Source organism: Morone saxatilis, unplaced genomic scaffold, assembly GCF_004916995.1.
Source record: "Morone saxatilis isolate NCDOM2014 unplaced genomic scaffold, NCSU_SB_2.0 Contig17, whole genome shotgun sequence".
In the NCBI taxonomy this organism is placed as follows: Eukaryota; Metazoa; Chordata; class Actinopteri; family Moronidae; genus Morone; species Morone saxatilis.
This window is the reverse complement of record NW_023339729.1, coordinates 7,068,775-7,092,631: the sequence shown is the minus strand read 5'-3', so window position 1 is coordinate 7,092,631 and position 23,857 is coordinate 7,068,775. Positions and strand designations below refer to the sequence as shown.

The following is a 23,857-nucleotide window of genomic DNA, read 5'->3' as shown; positions in this document are numbered from 1 at the left end:
TCTAGAATGAAATGCCAATATGATAATTGTTTCTTTCATTAGGTCCATTAACTGAAGATAAGAAAAATAATTTTCTCTTCAGGACAATCAAACCCTCAACCAGTGTTTTAATTTGTTTATGTTAATTTATTTATACCAAACAGTTGCTGTTTACTGTAGTCCAAACTGAATTACTTAGCATACATATAGAGGAAGTACTGAGATGTAAAGGCTCTTAAGATTGGTTGAGTTTGCAGGTCCCTGTAGATACCAGTGCCCTGTTAGAAATTCTGCACTGGTATTTCAGTGGAAGAAAACTGAGCCAGAGGGCAGAGCCAAAGAACAGGCTAATGCATCTTGTCACTGAACCTTCTCACATATACATTATGGATGTCAAGATAATTAATTCACAGAACTGATGAACCACAGTAACAGAGTTCATGTTGTCAAAGCCACTTCATATCTTTATTCCCTGTTTCAACATGAGCAACAACTCAGTCAGGATACTTATTGCCAGCAGGTACAATTATTGTCAAACCCTTGTCGGTTGACACAGTTATTACAGTACCTAGATGAAAATAAAACATACAGTTACAGTGACGTCTGTAAAAGCCTTGCAAAACTAGCATGACACTGTGAAAGAAGCATGAGTTTTAAATGTCTACAACAATAAAGGATTGCAATACATAGTCTGTATTATGTCCATGTATGTCAGATTATCCTGACAGCTGAGTGGTGGATAACCAATTCCATGGTTATTCATCACTTGGGTTGATTTCTTTTATTTTTTATTGCAGACTTCAATACAAACACAGAAAAATGTCAATAACTAATCACACTTTAGTCTTACATGCACATAAAATCTGTATATATATATATATTATGTAATATAAGTTAGCATAGCATCAAGAGCTACAGACTAAAAAAGTCACAAAAATCACAATCTGTGTCTTTGGAACTGTGTGTGCAAAATCATATTGAGTTAGCGTGATTACAGAGTTGTATTTTATTATTTTATGTAAAATAACATTCAGAATCAGAATACTCGGAATTTGGCACGTACGAGAAGTATGATTGTTAGGTTCAAAGAGCATAAATAAATGTTTATTTAAAGCTAACAACTACACTATATAGTGTGCAAATGTTTCTTTTTCATGAGTCCTGTCCAAGCAACATGTTTGTACCTCTGACATTTTCATATTCTTATAAATATTCAACCCTACGACCATGCTCTGAAGTTTAATTTTCATGTAGAGTAATCAGAATGAAAGTGAGGTACAGTATGTCCGGCCATCTGCTAAAACTTAAAACTATTCAACCACCTTTGGTTTAGACCAAAAGCTCCTTCCTCTGGTGTCCGGTAGAGGGACAACCAAACCACTCAGACACAGTGACATACCCACCAGTCAAGTCACCAATTTAACAGACATATGAAGCATAATGGAATGCTGAGCAGCACAAGACATAGTAACCAGATTTCTGTACTATTTCTATGGTTACATTAAAATTTCCACACATTTTTCCCCCTCTTGTAAGCCTTTGCATGGCTATCTCTTAAGCTCCAATGCACTTTTACACTTAACCACCATTACTGACCATGCTGGCCAGAGAATCTGCATCTCCCTGGGGATCCAGGCCCAGCTTCTGGAGGTCAAGGCCCATGGCTACCAGCATCTGGAGCAGGGTGAGCTCCTGCTGGGTGGCCTGGTCCACCAAGGCTGGGCAGGTGGGGTTGCACTGAGGCCACTGGCAGGTGTCCACCAGGTGGAAAGGACAACCTTTGGCAGGGGTTCTGTTGTTGCGGGTTGCCTCCAGACTCCTGTCCCAGCAGTGCAGGGCCCGTGGCAGAGAGGTGCCTCTAACTTGGAAATTCATCCAGTTACTAGAAGAACAAGCAGACAGGGGAGATATGGATTGGAAATAAACAGAGGCAAAGACAGAGGAAGGGAAAGGTTGACAGTAAGCAGAGGAATGGATAAGATTGTTGGGTTAACTGAGGAGCGGGAAAATGTCTTCAACGATCTCATGGTATAATCAACCCAAGGTTCACAATTTGCTTTGCCCACTTTTGGATCATTATCTCGGTGCAGCAAGTTTAACATCACAGGACTGCCACTGCAAAATGAACTACAATGACCTTGGACCTTTAGCTCCTCCCATAAAGAATCAGCACCCTCAATAAATACATTTAACTTAGCCTGAGTCTGTAAACCTAGCTACGGCTGCACTGAGCCATCAGTGTCCATCTGTGTAGCAAAATGATGAGTGTGTTCAAGGGGTACCGAGGGGTTAGGGAAAGTGTGAAATGGCATTTGGTGACATGAAGAATGCGGAATGACAAACGAGTGAATAAAAACAGCAGCATGAGCTCACTAGTTAGAGATGACTACTGGTAGAGGCGAGAATAAAATGAGGGTTGGAAGGCCCAAAAGTGCATTACCACCACAGGAGTCAAATCCACTCTTACCTTTTAGTAATCAGTGTGTGGGAGAGGCAGGACGGAGCAAACACAGCCCTGAAAGACACACAGAAGAATACAGCAATCTCTCTTTAGTACCTGAATCAGCTGGTGCATTTAGTGTTATCATTAGGTATATCTTACTCTTCCATGCAGGTTTATGGGAACTTACGTGACATCTGTCAGTGAGTTCTTGAGCTCCCTGCCCAGGTTCTGTATGTACTGCCACTGTTCCTCGGACAGACTCTGTCCTCCCATGTAGATGTTCTCCACTCTCAACTGTTCCTCATCAAATAGCCACTGCACAACAAACAGAGGGGCTACAGGGAATACAAAGAGTGTAATATTAAAGATGCTCCAATCAATATATTATATATTAACAGTGGGCCAGATGACTATGTCATCTGTTACGCGACTTAGCTCTAATGAGCTTTATAGCTAGTTTCAGCTCATTGTTTTGGTTTTACTGCCCGCAACTGCACTGTTTTGATTCAATCTCACGGCTGTCATCAGCATCATTTCCAGACATAGCTGTTTTTAGCACAAAAGCACTGATAAACACGTTGTACACTACCTGCTCAACGGCAGACAGCATTTAGTAACTAAAGAGTCAGATATTTCCCTCAGTAGTTGGTGGAGAACAAAACAGAGCTAAAAGGAGAGTGAATAGAGACACGACTCAAAATGAATGTTAATGTTGCTCTGTATCTGCTGGATGTGTAAATATAATAATGTATCAATTTTACCACACCGCCACATTGTAACGGAAAAAACAGCTGATTTTTTTTTTTTCTTGTGGGTTTTCAATCCAACAGAAACTTTGTAAAAGACCATGGACTTCCTCCGCTGAAGTAAAAGTATGAGAATTACCAACATTAGATAACACTATTCACTTTTCAGCTTCTGAGTAAATTAAACTGTCACCTCTCATATTTCGGGGCACATTACTTTTGAATAGCTTAAGTCCAATATATAGCATGCTTATCTAATATCATGATACATTTGCACCGGGCAGCACTCACAGGTCAAGGTAGAGTACAGTTTGTGGCCAAAGAAACACTGCCACTCCTCTCCTCTCTTATAGAGCTGCTGACATCTATCAGGCACAACCCCATTCCACAATCTGAGAAAACAACACACGCTGTCACGTCACATACATCTATTGTTCAGTACAACATTACATAATAAAACCAAATAAGAAAGCACTGTATAGCAAAAGAGAGATAATTTCAAACCTATGAAAGTGTTTTTTTATGGTAATCTATACAGTCTGATTGAAGAATGCATGACTTTACCTGAGTCCTATCTTGATAGCATCTTCAGGTGAGCAGGAAATGGTTTCGGGACAGTTAGGTGATCTCTGCTGTTTACTCTCTAGAAACCACCCAGAGTCCACAAGGCCTCGGACCTGAGCCTCTGCGCCGAGCTGCTCCAGCTGACTGGCCACTCTCTCAATATTCAGCAAAACACCTGTTCCGCCAGCGCTGCAGGGGAGCCAAGAATTCAATAAATAGTTTTGCTTTGAGATTGCCATTTTCGTAAGGGGTATCAAAATGACAGCACATGCCAGCTAATAGCGGGGACGTCAAAATTTAGCAGCTTTGCATTCAGTCAGTGGATCCTGTTTTATGACCAGAGGGGGAGTCCCAACAACCATCTTGCTAACCTGGGAGGAATGTTCACCATTACAGGGCAAGGCCCTCTAATAGACATTATGTCATTGTTCACAGTTGACTGTAAACATCTTTATTGTTGACAAGAGGATGCACCCAAAATAGGGCTTCTCTTTTTTAATGTTAGGCATGGAGATGAACCAGATGGTACAAAGGATGCAGGCTTCTCAAAGAGCTGTGGTCAGCATCAGAGCGTGAGCGATAAAACAAACTCACCTTGTGCCAGACAGCATGACAACCTTGGCCAGCTTGATTCCTTTGGGGATGAGGTCTTTGATGACCTCGCGGATGATCAGGGATCCCATAAAGGTGTACTCAGCTGATAACAAATGATTGGAGGCACAGAACTTAAGTTAGATAAGTAAAGTTAAATTCATTATGTGTTCTTATAACCAAGGGAGATATAGATTGTTTTTACAGAAACTCTTGGAAGGATCTGAAGAAACGTACTTGCATTTGTAGTTCTATCTCTCTCTTTTTCTCTGCCTTGTCGTGGCCTTGGAGGAGGGGTTGGGGCGGGCCCAGTGCCACTCCACACATCACTGGAACAGTATGGAATGAATCTAAAGAAAAGGACACAATCACACTGATAGACTAGAGCTTGAAGCCATCAAGACAATTCCCTCTTTCCTCCGTGAAAATCAACTCTTCTGTCATTTACTGTATCAGAAACTCGTTGACCTGAGCCACTATAAGGTACTGGTCATACTGGACCAAGTAAGGCTGAAGCAGCAAAACCCTTCAGTTTTGTCTGAGGAACGTTGTGTAATTTCTTTAAAAGATAGTCTTGCTTTAAAGCGGCACTAATCAGTATTTTCGCATTAACAAGTAACCATGCATGCATAACGGGAACTAGGACAACTCACAGTGACTCTGCAGTTCCCCTTAATTCTGTGGAGAATATTAAAATGTTTTGATCTCATTGTTTTTTTGGCAGACAGACAAAGTTGGCAACTAAATGCATTTATCAGCTAGACAGCCCTCTGAAGACCAAAAAGAAAAGTGAATATTGGGCTTACATTCACAAAGTGGCCAGGAACACAACTCCAAATGAATGGTGATGTTGCTCTGTGTCAGCTGGATGTGTAAATATGTAACACGTTAACCATAACTCATTTGTAATGTTGGTGTATGTCAATTTTTTGTTTACACTTTGTTCCAAATGGCCAAAACAAACAATTAATGCCATTAAACAACTAGAGGCACAAACAAAACTTGCTGCAATTTCCTGCTGTTTTAATATGTAAACCATAAGCAGACTTGGGGAGTAACGGATTATATTGTTACTGCCTGAATTTGCTTAATGAAAAGCTTTTCTTTAAAAATACTCTGAGGAGACATTTTTCATGCTAAACATTTTGGTTTCCTTTTTATTTTCTAAAGTTATATTGTTCAGTTGAAGAATTTGTAAAAGTAATCTTATTTATTTATCTTTTCTCTTGTCTTTATTTGAATATTTGGTGTTCAGGTAATCCAAAAGTAAGGGAAAGTCTTACTTTAATATTTGTGATACCTTGATTAGGTTACTGATTTTCTTAATTAGGTAATATGTTGTATCAAATAAAACATTTTAAACTAAACCTCCCAACCCTGGCCATAAGATCATATTTAAATGTCTTGTAAATGTCCTGTGTATTTAACTTTATCTTGCTGAGCATTAATGGGGAGAGGTCCATGTCTCACAAACATTTACAAAAGGTGCTATCTAAATGTGACCCCTCCAATAGCCACAATAACACACACAGTGAGGATAAACAAGGACTTACACAATGTTTGCATTATGCCAATGTGGGTTTTCCTCCGCTTGAGAAGACAATATTCCAGTTCCTGTAAATCCAGCAATCAGAGATGAGACAGATGTCCTTTTGCCTATTACCTAAAACAAGTAACACGATGGGGACATGTATGACATGCATTTAAAAACATGGTCAGCTCACCCACCTCTTTTTGTCCGGGGCCACCCTGATGAGCTCATTAGTCGGGGTATATTTTGGTACCTGGAATCACAGGTCTCTCTGCTGTGGCAGCACCAGCCACCTAAAAATAATTGAGACTAATATAAGACATTCACGTCAAGCACAGCAAGGGAGACCCTTGTTAGCCCATCATACAGCCCTGTGAGGAATGCACCTGTAGCGTGGTCTGCTAACACGACTACACAATCACTCAGAGCTGGACAAAAACAACAAATGATTCTTTTAATTTGCAAACTCTCAGAATCTAATTTGTTGATTGACTTTCAGCTGGTGCAAAGTGTTTTTTCCTTCAAATACAACAACACACATATGACATATTAAGACATCTATAGGGGGAGAGCAAAACTAATTTATTTGGCTATCCTGCTTACAAAAATGCACTCAGAAGTCCTAAAACCAGTTAGAGAAAGTCACTTCAGTCAGGTAAAAAGTTTGCGTTTAGGAAATGTGATGCACACCTCCTCTGTGCTCTTAGAATACACACATAAGTCAAGCTGGACGACAATCCACATAAATTTCCCCCATCTTAAGTCTATCAAAGTGACAGGCAGAAACCAAAAAAGGAGAAAAACAGAAGATGATGGGACAAGATGACATCCTCATCAAAATTCCAATGGATGTATCATGCCAAAACAAGCTGACCTTTGGGGACCAAATTAACCAGTTGGGTTTTTAAATACTCACCTTCCAGAAATAACAGCCATCGGCGGCTTCCTCTGAACTCCTTTAGGTAAAACCTGTACAACCACAAATAAACAGGAATGAGGAGATGGCGAGGATAAAGCAGCCATGCATGGACACTCATTGTATGTATCACAGGATTACCCAGCAAATGACAAAAATCACACAATCTTCTGCGAGATTCAGTAACACAAGTGAGAGAAAACAAGATCCAGGACATCTCACCCAGCGGCTGTTCCATCATTACATGTAACTTGGGTGTTCTTGAGGAAATGCAGCCTCATATCATCTGTCTGTTGCCCGGCTCCTCGAGCTCCTGCAGCGGCTTCCCGTCCTGCTTCAGCTGTGCCTCCAGTCCCTCTAGTGCTCGCTGTGCTTCCCGGAGTCATATCGACTGCAAGAGGAGACTGGCCAACATCCCCTCCTTGGTTCCCACCAGCCTTCTTGGTGGACCTGCCACTAGCTTTAGCATTACGGTTGTTCTGACACCAGATTCCTCCAAGCAAAAGCAAGAAAGCAACCTGGCCCAGTATCTTCATATCTGAGGCAACATAACAAACACAGTTGCATGCAATGCGTCATTTCTCACTCACAATCTGGCTTCATATACCTTCAAATATCCATATGCAAAGTATGAAAAATCACTGTCAATAGGACCAGCTCTTCCTCATCTTCTAATCTAATTGTCCATAACTTGTTCTAAATGAATCACTTTTCAACCTGGAGCTGAACTTACCTCTTTAAGAAGAATAAGCTTTGACGACCGTTGCTGAGGTACCCCTGGGGTCAGACAGATAATTTGTGCTGCTGAGGAGAGAGTAAGAAGTTCAGAGCGCAGTGACCAGGTGTGAGAGGAGGATGCCACTAGTGATGAAGCCTTGACTAGGTTTTGATGAAGCCTGCAAATCAGCGGTGAGCTTTATAGTGCCACCATATGGATCAGATTTCCTCCCATTTCCCCCGCAGCTTCTGCCAGGGCCTGAGATAAACTGCTGACGACACACCGCGAGGGGAGGTACTGGATGGCCAGTGGCGAGGAGAAAAGATAACACACGCGTCTCTTCAACATATTTCCAGTCTTTGCACACACCCACTATCTATCCCTCTCCCTTCTGACCATGCCTCAAGAACGAGGTCTCCTTCCCCCTATTGTCTCTCTTCTTCTCCCTCCCACCATCCGCCTCTGATTGCCAGTGTTTTGATTTAAACAGCTACATGGTCAGCATAACTGCATAGCCCCTTTGCGTGGTATGTGACCCCCTAGGTCATTGGAGTACACACCTCAAACACTTTCTGTCACGGGAATGAATAGTACCGTAAGGTTCCCACACGGTCAACCCTCAAAGCACAGGTGGTGGACACTTTACTGTGGCACCAAGTACGCTGAATGTTCTCAAAATTCATGTTCTAAGTAACAACGACAGAAATTTGAAATAGGTTTCTCCATGACATCTTTACATTTTAAATTTAATTTAGCACTCTGTACACAATCTCTGTGGTTAGTTTTTTGATTATATGCACATAGGTCCAAAATACACACACATGCACAAACATGTACACAGGACCTATAGACATGCATTAGTGGGATATCACAGTAACAGGGCTGCCACATAGTTGGTGCTCCAAGCAGTTAGGGGTTTAGTACCTTGCTCAAGGGCATATCAGCGCTGTCCAGGAGGTGGACTGACACTACACCAGCTACTAGTCCATACCCTGTAACATGGCCGACCTAGATTTGATATTTATGTGTTAATATACTAGAAAACAGTCACAAGTTGATTTTGTTCCTTTTTCACAAAAGATTGATTGAAAAAAAAAACTAGTAGTATTCTATTATCCACTACAGGAGAAGAAGCCAAAATGAGAAAGTCAATAAACATTGTACTACACCTAAGATTATATTTTTTTTGCTTTATTTAAACAGTTGAAACCTGTAATTTAAATTGTTATGTCATGAAATTACAAAGAACTGTCTCTACAAAGTAAGAGTAAGTAATGATAATTGACTCACCATTGCAGTAATTTTTTCAAAGCAAAAATATTTTTAAAATCACTAGTTCCAGCTTCTCAAATGTCTTTCAGTTTTTGACAGTCGGTCAGACAACAAAAGCAACTTGAATATGTTAACTTCAGCCTCAGAGAATAATGATGGGCATTTTATAAACTAAACAATCAATCAATCAATTATTGAAGAAAATAATATTCAGAGTTTTTAATAGTGTAAATAATTGTTGTTTGCAGCCTTATATTTCTCTTACGATGGTATGATGGATTATTACTATCATTGCTGAGGGCCCCCTGGGGGTCTGGGGCCTCTGGGCAGTTGCCTGCTTTAACCAATTGGTAATCCAGCCTTGTCTCCCTGAAATGGCTGGAAGGTGACGTACTACTGATCACTGAAGGAGCATGAGCCCCAGGGCTCTCAAATTCTCATCAATGAAATGCACAGCAAACCAACGTGTCAATCACAGTAAAATAATGATCGCTTGAAAGGCCAGAGGCTGATCATGTTCATGCTCATGAGACTACTGGGGCTGAAAGGACAGTGGGGTGGCATGAGGTTGAGTTAAAGGGATAATTTGGGTGTTTGCAGTGTGGTTTTATGAGGTATTTATCTAAATTCATTGTAGCGGGGCTGCCACACCCGCAGTTTGGAGAAGCAGACAGGAGTACCACTAGGAAGCTAAGCAACGCACTGCTATGGACAGGGGCAGTAACAATATGTTCAGCCACCTAAAAAAATCAATATCAGTTTAAGTGTACACTATATTTATAAATAATATTGTTTTACTTTGCTGTCAGACAGCACTTTCTGACGGGAAAGTGAAGCGTTTATATTGATATATGTTTTCTTCAAAGCCACCAGACTCTTTTGACAAAAACTGTAATTTTATCTTGCAAAAAACTGGATTTGCTGATCTACTGCTGCCTTAATCGGTTAGTTTGTTTGTGTTATTATGTGACTTTGGTGTTTTAACACATTGGTTTGCTGAAGATTGAGGGAACAGTGGACTGGAAACTCCTGTGAGCAATATAAACGCTTCAGTATCCTGTCAGAAAGGGGTGTCTGATGGCAAGGTATATTGGTAAACTATTTAAATTATAGGGCACACTTAAACTGATTTTGACTTTTTTATGTGGGCCTTTTTTTAGGTGACTAAAATATGTTTTGTAGCTGTCCACGTCCACAGCAGTGCACTGCTTTGTTTCCGTGCTTCTCCAAACTAGGGGTTTGCAGACCGACGTCTACTGTAGGTAACCCACTGACTATGGTTAAGTACCTCATACAATACCACCCAAACTATGCCTTTAAGTAGAAAATGAAAGAATACATGATAAAGGCAATAAACTTTGAGTTCACATACCCCTTTAGGAGATTGGACACAATGGCAACAGCACACACATTCCACAGTCAAACTTGAAATATGAAACAGATGAAGGGCCATATAATTATTTCAATTTAAAGGCAAGCATAAAAACATTATGATTTGGTCAAACATGTGGCTGTAAAATGGGTAGCAAAGTGGTTGTTTTTATTCTGGGTGTGCCGAGGATTATTTGTCTCTTTTGGCAAAAGAAAAACAAGTTCATTATGTTGTCTGCAATAATTACCTTACTATTTAAAGACTTATAAACAAGGCAGACAGATTTATCAAGGTTTGTCTCATTGTTTTGGCAGGAATTTTTTATTTTTTTTATTTTTTGTCTCATTTTCAAGCATTTCATGCTATTTTAGTTACTTTCAACTATGGCCAGAAAGAAAACAAAGCTACTCAAAAATATGTCTGTGAGATCGTATACACCTACGCGCAATAAAAATGTAGCCTAAGGACATCACTATACTGAATTTGATCTACCGAGCTGAACAATTCTTCATTCCTTCAGTTATCTTGAAACATGCACACCACCATCTGTCTTCCCAGAAATCAATGCAACAATCTGTTTAACAGATACCTCAAATAGCTGAAAAACGAAAGAAGTTGCTGTAAATCTATCACCATTTCACTAGAATGTCACGAACAGAGAGATGGCATTGCTGCTATTCTGTTTTTCTTTGATATGGGATTGGACAGAATGATACGTTTTTCACTGCAGGCTTCAGATCAGTGGATTAAAGGGAATTTGTGTTCTACACCCCCAGTGATTCAACTCCCACAACTCGTCATGGGTCAAACATGGTCCCTCTTAGCATCTACAACAGATACACTTACATACCTCTCCACACACACAAAAAGTGAGACCTGACACACTTCTGGAGCGTATTACATTTGTCTCTTTACCTTTGAAAAACAAAGATTTTGCATAACCCATAAGGGCTCATGAGACATGTTGAACTTCACCCTGTCAGGGGCAATGGCTTGACCCCTTGTGCCGCATAGGAGGCATTCTTTCTCCTCTTGTGTTGTTATTTTTCACAGCCAACCTCCAAGGTCAGGACACCTAAAGCCCGGGTGGTCCAGGCACTTTGTCTGCTGAACATGTGTGTCATCACGAGCCTCAAGAGTTGAGGGCCCGGCCACGAGCTAGAATGTTTGTCGGCTGATAGCTTCAAAGAACAACGAGCCAGAGACAGTAGTCACATGCTGGATTCTTATGCACTGCACCACAGCACAGAAAGGTTGCAACTCACAGGTAACAATCCCAAAATCCAACAACAACATTCCAACAATAGAGTGACTCTATCAACAAACTCTTGTTTTAAGACTAAACAAAATACCAATTTGTATCAAAAATGAAAGAGCAAAACCTTCTATGGGGTTGTGATCGAGACCACAATCATGCCTTGTAGCTTCCCTTGCCATGTTGCGTGTAATTTGACAATCTGCAACAACATCACTCTGAATCTATGTTGTCACCAGCAGTCGAGGGCATAGCTGGGAAAAGAGGCCCATGATTGATAGGAGATAAGAGTGGCATCTTTACAAGCCACATGAAAACAAGCCTCAGGCGAGAGATATGAGACCTGGCCAGAGTAACACTGCCAGAGATCTCCGTTCAATCAGTAAGGATGACAGACGGGGTCTTAACGGAATCGGTGTAAAGTGCTAGGCCCCTGCAGGAGGTGAGCAGGTGGGGTGGGCAAAACTATCCCTAAAACCAGGTGTTAAAAGGCCTTGCGTGGTAACCTTCTGCAGACTGCCAATGCATCAGTGTGATAGATGGAGGAGGGGTCGATGGCAGGGATACATGGTGTTGGATTCAGGAGTGATAGGGTGGGTGAGGTGGTGTAACAGGCATAGAAAAGGATAGCTGACAAGTGAATAAGTTCTGAGTGCTACGAGAAGCTGCAGCTCATTCTGTTGAACGCCTCACAACCAGCTATTCATTCTGTCCACCTTATTGGCATGCCAGACGCACCTTCATCCAGGCAAAATATGTTCAGCGTCTAGTATGAATGCCACAACTACAATCCTAAACAGTCAAAGATGTGTAAAGGACAAACTGTGAGATTAGAGAACTAAAAGCATTACGTCACAGACGTAAGTAGGTGCAAATATGTGTGAAATATATATTTGGTCATGCAACTTGCACATCTGCTGTTTTTCTCCACATAATTTAGGCTATGAAAATGTTACTTTTTCCATCACAGTGGAGGAATGAACATATGGGAGAAGACTTGTGCAACTTCACAGGTATTTAGTGTAATTATTCTAATAGATTCTGTTTCTTCAAAATGTACTCATGTGGAAATGTGTACACATACATAACTATTTACTGACAACTTAAGGTAAGTGACCTGTTGTTCACCTCATATTAAAATTTACTTTGGGGGGTGGCATACTGTGTTTGAGTGAACAGCTTGAAGTGTCTTTGGGGCTTATGACACAGTGGAGCAGCAACGTGGCCTTGGAGTCATGCTGGGTAAACCACCAGGCCTGTCAGTGCAATGATGGATACCAGCGATGGGGTCACGCCATTCTCAACTCCAGGCACTCGACAATAGGTCCTTTACATAAGTCTTCACCCCTGATCAGCAATACAACTATCACACAACGCCAAGTGGAAATAGTTGCACATGCTCTACCCGATAAGAGGAGATACAGACAAATGTCACCTTGATCTTGTCTAGTTGCCCATTTAATATCATTGTTTATTTAAGTATACCTTAGATCTCTGTAAAAATACATTTCACACACTAAAAACTTACCTAAAACCCTCCATCTGAAAGTTTGACAACTGCTATGGCTATGCTGATTTGAGGCTGTTCTTTGAGCTAAATGGTAACACGTTTACAACCCAGGTCATGTGCGTAATTACACCATCAACACATGGGCGTCTGTGGTGCAGAGGCAGAGCAGGTCGTCCCCTAATCAGAAGGTTGTTGGTTCGATCCCCAGCTCCTTGAGCAAGATACTGAACCCCGAATTGCATCGGTGTGTGAAAGGGTGAATGTGGCACGTAGTGTAAAAGCGCTTTGAGTGGGCTAGAAGACTAGAAAGGCACTATACAAGTACAGGTCCATTTACCATCCAATTACAATTGATGGAGTGGTTTTGGAGCATGGTAGACAGGTAAGTCTTGGGAGCAAAACACCTCCTCAACAGAATCCTTAATATCTACTGGCCTAACATAATCTTAAACAAGAACCCTTAGAAGGTCACAACATAAACAAAGAAAATAAGGAACGGAGATTCTGTTGGCTTGTGACAGCTGTGGCTCAGGACATGAAGCTTATCTTCCAATTATCAGAACGTTGCCAGTTCAATCCTCGGCTCCTCCTCCTGCATGTCAAAGTGTCCTTGAGCAAGATACTGAACTCAAAATGTGTCCCAGCGCTGTGCCATGGGTGTGTAAATGGATTAGTGTCTGTTCTGGGTGAATGTGGCTTGTAATAAAAAGCGCTTTGAGTGGTCAGAAGACACAAAATAGTCCATTTACCATTTGCAGTTCATACTGTGAATGCTGCAAGAACAAATGCCAAAGTCGTCCTCAGATGGACACCAACATGTAGATTGTTTATGTCCCACACGGGACAAAGAGGGTTAACGAACCAGAGTGTAGGATTTAATGGTAATCTAGCGGTGAAGTTGTAGAACCTAATACCACTTGGTGAGCGAGCATGTAGTAGAAACTACACCACAATTGTGAAAAACACAAAAGGCCCTATCTAGAGCCAGTGTTTAATTAGTCTGTCGTGGGCTACTGTAGGAAAAGAAACTCAGTAGAAGATGACTCATTCCCTCTGTAGATAAAAACTCATTCTAAGACAAAGAAAACACGATTCTTATTTTCAGGCAATTACACACTAATGAAAAAATACCTGATTTCTGCCAACAGATCCTCATAAATGTTTCACACTGGACCTTTAAGTATGTAAAGTCATTAGCATTCATCTTCTGGGGACCATGAATGTAATACAATATTTAATGACAATCCTTCCAACAGTTGTTGAGCTATTTCAAAGCAACCAAAGTGGTGGACTGACAACATGATCATGCAGAAAATGTGTCTACATGCATTTTTGCCATAAAAAAAAGTAGATGGTCCAAACAATCAGTTTTCCACCCAATTTAAAGTCAGAGTGGCAATGATTTGTTACATGCACAAATACATCCACATTTGAGGCGTCATGGTTCTTTTACCTTTATTGTAGTTGTGGTTATTTTCTGTGTGCCTGTTTGTTAAAATGTGCATGTGGTGATATGATGAAAATGGTGCAACACAGTTTTTCAACGTGAAATAATTTTTTTGAAATTTCATACTGATAAACCTTCCTCAGAGACTGACCTTGTTTTTTCTTTCTCCAAAGTGATTGGTAGATGGCCCTGTGTGACAGGCCGTAAATCAGAGATTCCAGCTGAAGTGATGTAAGCCCTTTGCATCATGTGTTGTCGCTGCACACTGTGAAGACATGTGGACATGTGGTCACAGCTCTTTCAGGCCACACACCCCTCAGTCACCCAAAAGATTTAGTATGCATTTAAGCAGTCAGATGCACGTGAGCATGCACATATGCAGAGTATATCTCTCAGCACAACAATTTAACATATATTTACTTCTATGTCACAAGCAAAAAACAAAGAATAAAACTGTAAAAAGATGAGCATATTTTCACTATGTGTAACACAGTAATTTAAAGCATATATAGTGACATTACTTTACAGGTATTTATATGTATAGGCATACCACAGAGTAGTAAAAATGTTTACTGTTTACTATTTATAGAGTTCCCTGTCTGAGTGTGGTTGTTTTTCAGCTCATGCTGCAATATGTGAATAGTTGACCTGGATAAGCACAAGTATATGAAAAGCTCTACTGACTCACCCTCACTTCTGGGAACACCTTGTTAAAGGGCCAAGGCAATGCATACTCTAATAAGCATGCACATGATTTGTACATAAAATTTATGGTGACATGACAGTTAGCATCTGTGTTAGCTTTATCACCCCAGGCTGTCAACTGGGCTGAGCTCATCAGACAAAACATAATATCATTATGCTGCAGAGGACACTCTGCAATGGGACAATGCATAGAAAGAATATGGCAAGAATACGTTTAAATAGATATATAAGCACTAACCTTAAAATGTACAAAGATAGAGACACTGTGTCTTCAAGGAGAAAGGGAACAATATTGTGTCTTGTGCAAGGTTAATATAGTAAACTAAAACTAAACTAAAAACAAAAAAACTAATGAAGCATTTAAGTTGAAATAAAAATAAAAACTTTTCTTTAGAGAAAATTTAAAACCAACAGAAACAATATTGTGTACTTACAAAACTAACTAAAATAAGATTATACAGGTAAAATCTGACACACAGCAAAGGGCCACAGGTCTGATTTGAACCCTGGGTCGATAATGTGTTCTTTAGTTTTAGTTGATGATGAGGAGACATGGATGTGTATGTTTAGGGATGTCTATAACTGTGAGTCAACTGCCTTCACAAAGTGTTGTGTTTGTATAATACCTTTGTAATACCTATTCTTAACTTCTTAAAGAAACCTAATTATAATTAAGCTGAATTGAAATAAAAAATAAATTTAAAAGAAAGATCAAGATAAATTAAAAATACAAAACTATAATAACCCTGGTCTTGTGTTATGGGCGACACATTAACGATGATTCTAAACTGAAACAATATCAACTAAATCCCCTGGGGCTACTCATTGCTACAGATGGACCTTATGCTACCTGTTACCATAAACCCCAGAAAGGCCTGCTGACTGACAGTCTGCGTGTATCCAAGCCAAGAAGCAATGCAATCTGTATCCGAAAGCTTTTATGACTTATAAGGATTTGTATTATTCGTGCTGCTGAAAATTTACAACCACAATTATTCACGGGTAGCAAGACAGCCCCAGTTTAGTTTTATTGCTCTTTTCAAAACCTTGATGCCAATATCTCAGACAGTGTTTCAGCAGATTCCTTTGGACGTGATTCTGAGAAACGAACCTAAACAATTCACATGAACTCCTGATGGCCACAGACAGTAGCCTTCTGATTCAGTGAAATTAAAATTAAAAAAGTAATACAAAGAGTTTTATATCTATAGTTGAACGATGGCAGCTAATTCAGATGTAAAGTTGATGGCTTACGGTTAGTAACACCTGTGTTTTGACTGAGTCATCACTCCTGTTTTTACTTACCAGTAATTACATCACCCAAAATGGTGCTACAGATGGAGCTGTACATTTGTGGCTTTATTTAAACAGTAGCACCTTGCTATAAAACTGTCAGCACTATAAATCTTGGGCTGATGATATACCTTTGATTTGCAAAGCTGCCCACTGTCTCATGTTGCTTATGTATAGTGTGTGACCTCCTATTACCTCCTAAAACCCTTTGTTTTATTCATGTGAAACAAGGAACTACTATTTTTGTTTATTTAGTGCAGGTAAGATAGTGAGAATGCTTTTATAAATCAGAAAATGTACAAACAACTGTTGCAGCACACCAGGATCATGATAGGGATTCACTGTGGTGAGCAAAACTAACCAATTAATGCTCATAATTTCCACCATCATCACAGACAAAGCTGAGACGGGGTTGTTTATCTTCAGTTTTTACTCAAGCTGATGGACAGTAAAGACGAACGTGTCTTTAAGGAGTGGAGGCCATATTAACCGTTGAGGTCAGGTCTGATATGCAAACCCACCCCCGCAAAAATAACTCCTCTGACTTCATGCTACGCAAAATAGACCAGAGACACTTCTTAGTATTGCTATCAATGTACAGACAGACATGCACATATCAATATTTTTTAATTGTTTTTTTTATGATGAATGAATTGTTTGCTCTGTTAAATGTCAGAAGATAGTGAAAAACTGTATCGCACATTCCTATTTAAATGGCTTGTTCTGTTAAGTCCAACCGTCCAAAACCTGATGATATCCAGTTTAGTTACACTATCATTTGCTAATTAGTACACAATCTACAGCTGGGGCTGATGGGAATGTCATAAACCAAAGGATTAGACACTTTTAGCTCCACAGATTTGTTGTTCTGGTGGCCCATGGTGGCCCATGGTGGCCCAAACTCTTGCTAGAACTCTAAACAGTAAGTGGTGCCTTCCTTTAATTTGTTCATATATATATATATATATATATTGTATAGTAAAAGCTTTACCATCAAAGGATTTCATTCAAGTCCAAACAGCCACTGCCACTGGCCATAAATCACTGCATAATCCGGTCCTCAGTGCATTAAAAGGCTAATATCATGGGTAAACAGGCCTTGGGTCACTATTCAATGTACAGTGAGGGCAAACTGATATTGTCTGGGAGGGGAATGAACACTTTGCTCAACCTGCTGAAAGGCCTAATAGATTAGGGGCCCCTGGACAAGCCTCTTGTCAATCCCTCTTTCTCAGTGACCTAATGTACCAAGAACAGCTGTGTGAAGGCGCTTAGCAGTTAGGCCAGGATGACAAGTCATTGCTCAGTTTGATATATGAACTATTACATGTGAAACAGGAGAGTTTGTTGAAGGGGTATGATGGCTGTGTAACAATATGTCCTCATTACATGTATTTTAGGTATTTATCTTTTGGTAAACAGGAAGTCTATGTCAAAGTCAAAAACAGCTCATTCTAAGGTAACAAAAACACAACAGTTCTTCTTTTCATATTCCTACATTCTGATTATACACTAATGAAAACATACCTATGAATATCATAATCTATTTCTGTCAACAGATCCTCCTAAATGTTACACACTGGACCTTAAAGGAAGAAAAGAGGCATTAACATTTATTTAAACGTTATATAATATAAATATTAGCTAATTAGATTCATTCATTCATTCAATCATAATTCCTAATTTAAAAGTGGTTGTTCCACCAATTTCCCACCAGCATCACTTATCAGGCACGCTGTCTCTCAAGGGAAGCATTGCAAAAAGAGTGAGACGGGTTTTACACTGACGCAACAGTGTAGAGATCTGCTATTTAATTCAGGAATGGTTACCTCCACCTACTTAGACAGTTATACATTATTTATAGACTGTACAAAACAGTGAAATGTAGGTTTGTGAAGATAACTGTGAATGTTTGTATACAATACTTTTAATCTTGAAACAGTAAAACAAAGCGTTGCATCAAAAGGTGCTTAAATACAGGGGAGCAGAATATGAACTGACATTTAAATTAATTTGTTTATACAAACTGAGTCATCATATCAAAACAAATGTCATTATTTTAAATACAATGTTAGACACGTTCAGAAGCATATATCGCAGCTTTGCAGCCGAGCTGTATTGCATTTTTTAGGAGCCAGTATCCAGGTACCTAGAACAAAAAACAAATACAACATAGTTAGATTGCAGTATTTTAAATGGCATTCATTAAAAACTGCAGAGAGGGCTAATTCTTTTATAAATGACTAGTGATATGTGTCTGTTTTGTACTTATTTTAATGTACTTTGATACCACAAGAAGTTCAGGGAGTATTTGTGTCCTTGATACGTAATAGATCTAAGTAAGCTAAACCCAAAACACCACCAGAGACATGTGAAACATCGAGCACAGCCACACAGACAGATTATAAAATATACTTACTGTTTCAGCATCATGCGCCAATCCTGTGTCATGATGCTCCAACTCATCGTCTCTGAATTCCTTGATAACCTATAAAATAAACCCCAAAGACCATTCATTAACTCAGGGAACTTATTTCGATTGAATTCCGTCAGTGCTCTGTTATAACCAGACAAATGTGTCAGTCTGTTCTAACAATAAAGTGTTGTAATGTTCTTATTTACATGGTTCACCTGTGAGTTTTGCTCCAAACGTCTGGTTACACTGAAACCGTTTTCACTATTTCCATTCAAATTAACTGCATGATTCAACCATTTTACTGTCAGACATTAAATATTTTATGTAGTATGATCAGGCAAAATAACAGATGTAATCACTCTTCACAAGACCCTCTTTGAAGGAGCTCTATCTTCACGTGCTGGTTTGACTCATTTCAAAAACAAATCCAGAGACGAACAGGGAAAGTGTTGCCATTCATTCATTCATTCATTCATTCATAACCAAAACACATCATTTAACCAAAAAAAAATACTTCAAACATGTATTACGTCAGACATAAGTTCAATCAAATCAAATGGATCGCTCCCTTTTAACTTTATACAATCACATCTGTACGATGTCCATGTTGGACAGTTATCTTAGACACACAGTTGTTTTGTTTGAATGCTCATGTGTTAATGTGGAATACTAAACAATGAGAAAATGTCCTTAACATCCTTCCATCATCACAAAAAGGTAAAGAAATGGCAACAGAGAAAACCGTGGCTGGCTCACTTGTAACAGTTCAGTGTATCTCTCGGGGTCCTTCTCCATCAGAGCTCTTATCTGGCTGTTGTAGTGTTCTGAGATGCTCTCCTCCACTGCCACAGTGCAGGCCATGGCCCCCTCCTTTCCCAGCAGTGCACTGGATGCACCTGGAGGAGATTTAAAAACAGAAGAAACGCACATATTGCCTAAAAAGTGAAGCGGTTTATTGTTTATTGTTTATTTGTTTATATAGCTGTCAGCACTGGCATCAAGTTCTAAACTGTGGGTGGACAAATTCAACACAAAGACAAAGGCATTGTCGCATTCTCCTACAGCAAGTCATTCTTTTATGCATTTGTTTAGTAATTCAGAGTAAGCTGTCTCCTAACTTTATCAACACTGCTGTATTCGTACGAGCTGCACCAACCTAATACAAACCCAGCAATGTTCCAGAGGGGTAACAGTGCGGTGGGACGAACTCTGTTCTCAGCCAGAATTTCATTGAATTTCTCAAGGTGTTTCTTTTCTTGATCCCACATGTCCTAAAGAAAGACAAACACGAACACGGGGAATCAAGATTCATGCAGTCACAATGTGTCCAGTAAGCCACCAGTGTGCACAGACAGTCGCTACCTGGATGAGAGGTCCGGTCCTGGATCGACCCAACACTGCCATCTGGCCGGCGTAGATCCGGTTGGCCCCGTATTCACCCGCATGGTCCACGCGCAGCATCCGGTCCAACATCGCCTTCTCGTCACTGTCGCGTGGGGGCGGGAGCACACCGTAAGCACGTGAGCTCAGCTGCAGCACGGGCGCTGTTAGCAGGTTAGCACACAGTTAGCTTCAGTACAATAACAAACAGCACCTCCAGTCCGTCCGTGTGTGACCCCTGGAAACCCCGTATAAAGACGTTTACGCTAGTTTTAGCTTTCGTTTTAAACTTGGGTATTTATTAAAAACCTTATGTGCTGTAGCTACGAAGCTAGTGACTTCTGTAATCCTGCCAAATTATACATAACAGCGAAATATTCAACAAACACAACCCGTTAGGACAGGTCCGTTATGAAACATTGTGTCCAGTAAAGTTCCTGTGTGACTTAACATACATAAGACAACGTTATAACGTCATGCACACAGGACTCCGACCAGTGTTTGTAGCCTTTCTGCCCCTTTAGCTCGCTGCTACAGTAAACTAACGTTACAGAGCGACGCTTACCTCTGCATTTTAAACACTGGCGAACCGTCGCTGGACGGACGATGTTCGACCAGTCATATAAAGCTGTGTGTGCGGCTCTTTGCATGACCGACACTTTATGGTTATCAGAGAAAACTACACAAATGTGTGCAAGCTGTCATTGAAAATGTCAGAAGGTGGACGTGGCGCAGACGTATGACGTAACCGCGTTACTACGTTACACTGGCCACGCTCCCTCCCTCGTGCACTAACGCGGTGTTTTAAGAAAATGACATGAATGCATTGATTGTTGTTTATGGAGGTCAACATATCTCTGATATGCAAAAAAATCTATTTAAACCTAATGAAAGAAAATGTAGAAATCAAAATTCATTTAAATATTTTAATGCGTTTTGACTGTCGTTGACTGACTGTTGACTGACTGTTGCAGGCTGTGCATGGGGAGTTTCTATCTTTGCAGTCTTTAAACAGTCACAACAGATATGTGCTTCAGTAAGGCAACCTTATAGGGAATGCCAAACCTAAACTAATTTATGTCATCATTGTGATTAGACTTTAAAAAAAAAAAAAAAAAACGTTTTGACATAATTCTTCTAAAAGTGAAAGGTAGTTTAGTAGTTTTTTATATGATATGTTACACCCAATTGTGTCTATGTGAATGGCTTACAGCTGTGAATAACTAAATGTCCCCATGGTGTACTAAAATCACCATGTCTGTTGTCATGCTGCTGTGGCTGATTCGTTTTTTACATGTTGTCAGTGCAGCTCCAGAGTTTGCCACTGGATGGCATTGTGTTTCTCTAAAGTTCATTATAAAGAAATCCACCAAGAGGCTGAGCTGTGTAATATCTGTCTGTAGTAAGTAAGTAACAGGTTAATATTGAATTAATCAGTAAGCCTGAAATATTCAGCATGAAGGCCCATGCAGTTCTTTGTGGGTGCAAGAAACATGTTTAAATTTGTTTAAATTTGAGAACTGAGACACCGAAAACTAAGAAAAACTGAAGTAAAATTGCTTAAAAAAATAAATCTCTGTAGCTGCTTATTGCTGTGCAAGGTCAGTATCCTGGACAGGTCACTAGTCTGTCACAGGCCTTTAACACAACACAAACAAATCCAGAGTAACAGGCAATTTAGAGTTCACATAGTTCACCTGGTCTGCATATCTTTGGCCTGTGGGAGGAAACCAAGCATTTAAAAAAATAAAGTAAATACAGAAAATTACCTTTTGGCCAGACACTTTCTGTGTCTATGTCAAACAAACCATGAGTGTATGTGTTATGTAAGACAATGAGGCAGTTAAGGAAAGAAAATGAGGGAGTCTGTGGAGCAATCAAAGGCAGTGTTGATGGTCTACAGATGTCAGTGTTGCACAGATAAAGATCTTCTGAGTGAGTTTTACCTTATAAACTCCAATCAGTCCCAGTTTCATTATCATTTCAATTTCAGTCAAATATATGTGTCACTGCATTGTGACCCTCCAAACAAGACAGCATGCAAAACATTTAGAACCAAATCCCAAAATATATAAATAATAATACATTTCACTTTCCACTTTCCACTTTTCCACCTTTATTACATTATTCAGCATTATTTAGTAATGCCTGCATGACTCCTGTCTTTAAAGATGAGGAAAAAAAACAAGTGTTTCTGCAAAGCACATAAAACAGTGCTGGGATGCAGGAATGTGTGGAATGATGGGGTTGACTGCTGCAGAGCTGTGATGGTCATGAGTAAACAAGGCCAGGACAGTGAATGGCGGGGTGTGTCGGTTTTCTCTGTGTGTGTGTTTGTGTGTTTGTGGCGAGACACCGGTTATGTGTTTCCTTATCTGTCTGTCTGACTGTGGGTGGCTATGCATGTGTGGCTGCACATCGGTACGTGTGGGTTGCCTTTGTCCTCTCTGCGCGAGTGTGTGTGTGCACTGTAGGTCACAGGTGTGAGCGAGTCTGGATTAACGACAGGGCAAGGGGGGAACTAATCTGGGACCCAAACTCCCAGAGGCCCTAAAAAGCTGCGGTTTTACTGTGCATCGCTTGGTTTAGGTGATTTAACTAATTGCTCATTTGTACGGGAATTTGCACCACTAAAGCACCATATCGACTAAAGCGGGTCCTGCATTATTACCTATTCATGTGACTGAGTCTTGTAAACAATCCAGCTTTAAGTTTAGTGTGCTTGTCATGGAGACTACTGAGCCCTGGAGGGAGCTGTCTAAAGTCTAAGAATGACCCTCATGGTGTCATATAGAGCTATAGAGCTGCATTATGGGAACGGAAGGATCCAGAGTTTTTGGACTAAAAGTCAAGATATCTTATTATGTATCTAATCTTGTGTCTAATAGCCACCACAATCCCAAAATTATATTTTTCACTATTAGTAATATTGTAACTCCTGCATCTGGACCTTTCTTTACCCCAAAATTAAAGGCATATTTCCAAGTTGCCTTTTATAGCCAGAATCTTAGAAAAGGTGGTTGCTAAACAACTCACAACTGCATTAGATGAGCATCTTTGACAAGTTTTTGTCTGACTTCTGCCAAGTGATATCTTGATGCATTATAATGCAGGAGATCATTCTGTGTTGTGCAGCTGTTGATATTGTGGACCATTGTGCCTTGGGTGAGAGACGTAGGCTTTCCTCATCTGAAACTCTCTTTTGTGGTGTGCCCCAAGGTTTTGTCCTTGGTTGTAGTTTGTGTTGTGCTTCCTCTTGGATGGCTAATAAGACAATAAAGCACACCTCGGAACATTTTAAATAACTACCTGGACTCTATAAATGAGATAAATGAAAAATAACTTGCTAACAGCTCAATTATGACAAATCAGTAGTTATTATTTAAGCCCCATCCATTCTGGTCCCTGAGATTATAAATGGTGTTGGGTGGCTCTTCTCTTCTCTTCTGTTAAATCCTCCATAAGAAATCCAGGTGCCACTACGGACCAGGCTGTGGACCAACATTCGTTTGTTTTTTCTATTTCAACTGAGAAACATTGCTCAGGCCCATTGTATCTTAATCAGAGATGGAAAATGTTAATTTACACTTTTACATCGTCCCATTTTTATCATTGTAACTCCCTTTTCAACTGCCTCAGCAAAACATCCCTGGATTTTTTACAAGTGATCCAAAATTTGCTTTTGACTAGGGAGAAGGGAGTTGTAGATTCAGGTGATC

General features: G+C 40.1%; 2 protein-coding genes across 2 annotated transcripts; both read right to left on the bottom strand.

Moving 5' to 3' along the window:
* Nucleotides 1–1,557: 1,557 nt before the first annotated feature.
* On the bottom strand, nucleotides 1,558–7,306 carry notum2 (notum pectinacetylesterase 2). The gene is made up of 11 exons (XM_035660808.1): nucleotides 6,993–7,306; nucleotides 6,771–6,823; nucleotides 6,052–6,147; nucleotides 5,877–5,937; nucleotides 4,561–4,673; nucleotides 4,327–4,429; nucleotides 3,733–3,921; nucleotides 3,460–3,560; nucleotides 2,610–2,757; nucleotides 2,447–2,494; nucleotides 1,558–1,861 (listed from the first exon to the last, which is right to left on the bottom strand). The coding sequence occupies exons 1-11, from the start codon at nucleotides 7,304–7,306 to the stop codon at nucleotides 1,558–1,560; spliced, it is 1,530 nt and encodes a 509-aa protein (XP_035516701.1).
* Nucleotides 7,307–18,117: 10,811 nt separating this feature from the next.
* On the bottom strand, nucleotides 18,118–20,874 carry coq7 (coenzyme Q7 homolog, ubiquinone (yeast)). The gene is made up of 6 exons (XM_035661043.1): nucleotides 20,704–20,874; nucleotides 20,121–20,302; nucleotides 19,915–20,029; nucleotides 19,515–19,654; nucleotides 18,762–18,830; nucleotides 18,118–18,491 (listed from the first exon to the last, which is right to left on the bottom strand). The coding sequence occupies exons 1-6, from the start codon at nucleotides 20,786–20,788 to the stop codon at nucleotides 18,414–18,416; spliced, it is 669 nt and encodes a 222-aa protein (XP_035516936.1). The 5' UTR covers nucleotides 20,789–20,874; the 3' UTR covers nucleotides 18,118–18,413.
* Between the last annotated feature and the right edge of the window lie 2,983 nt (nucleotides 20,875–23,857).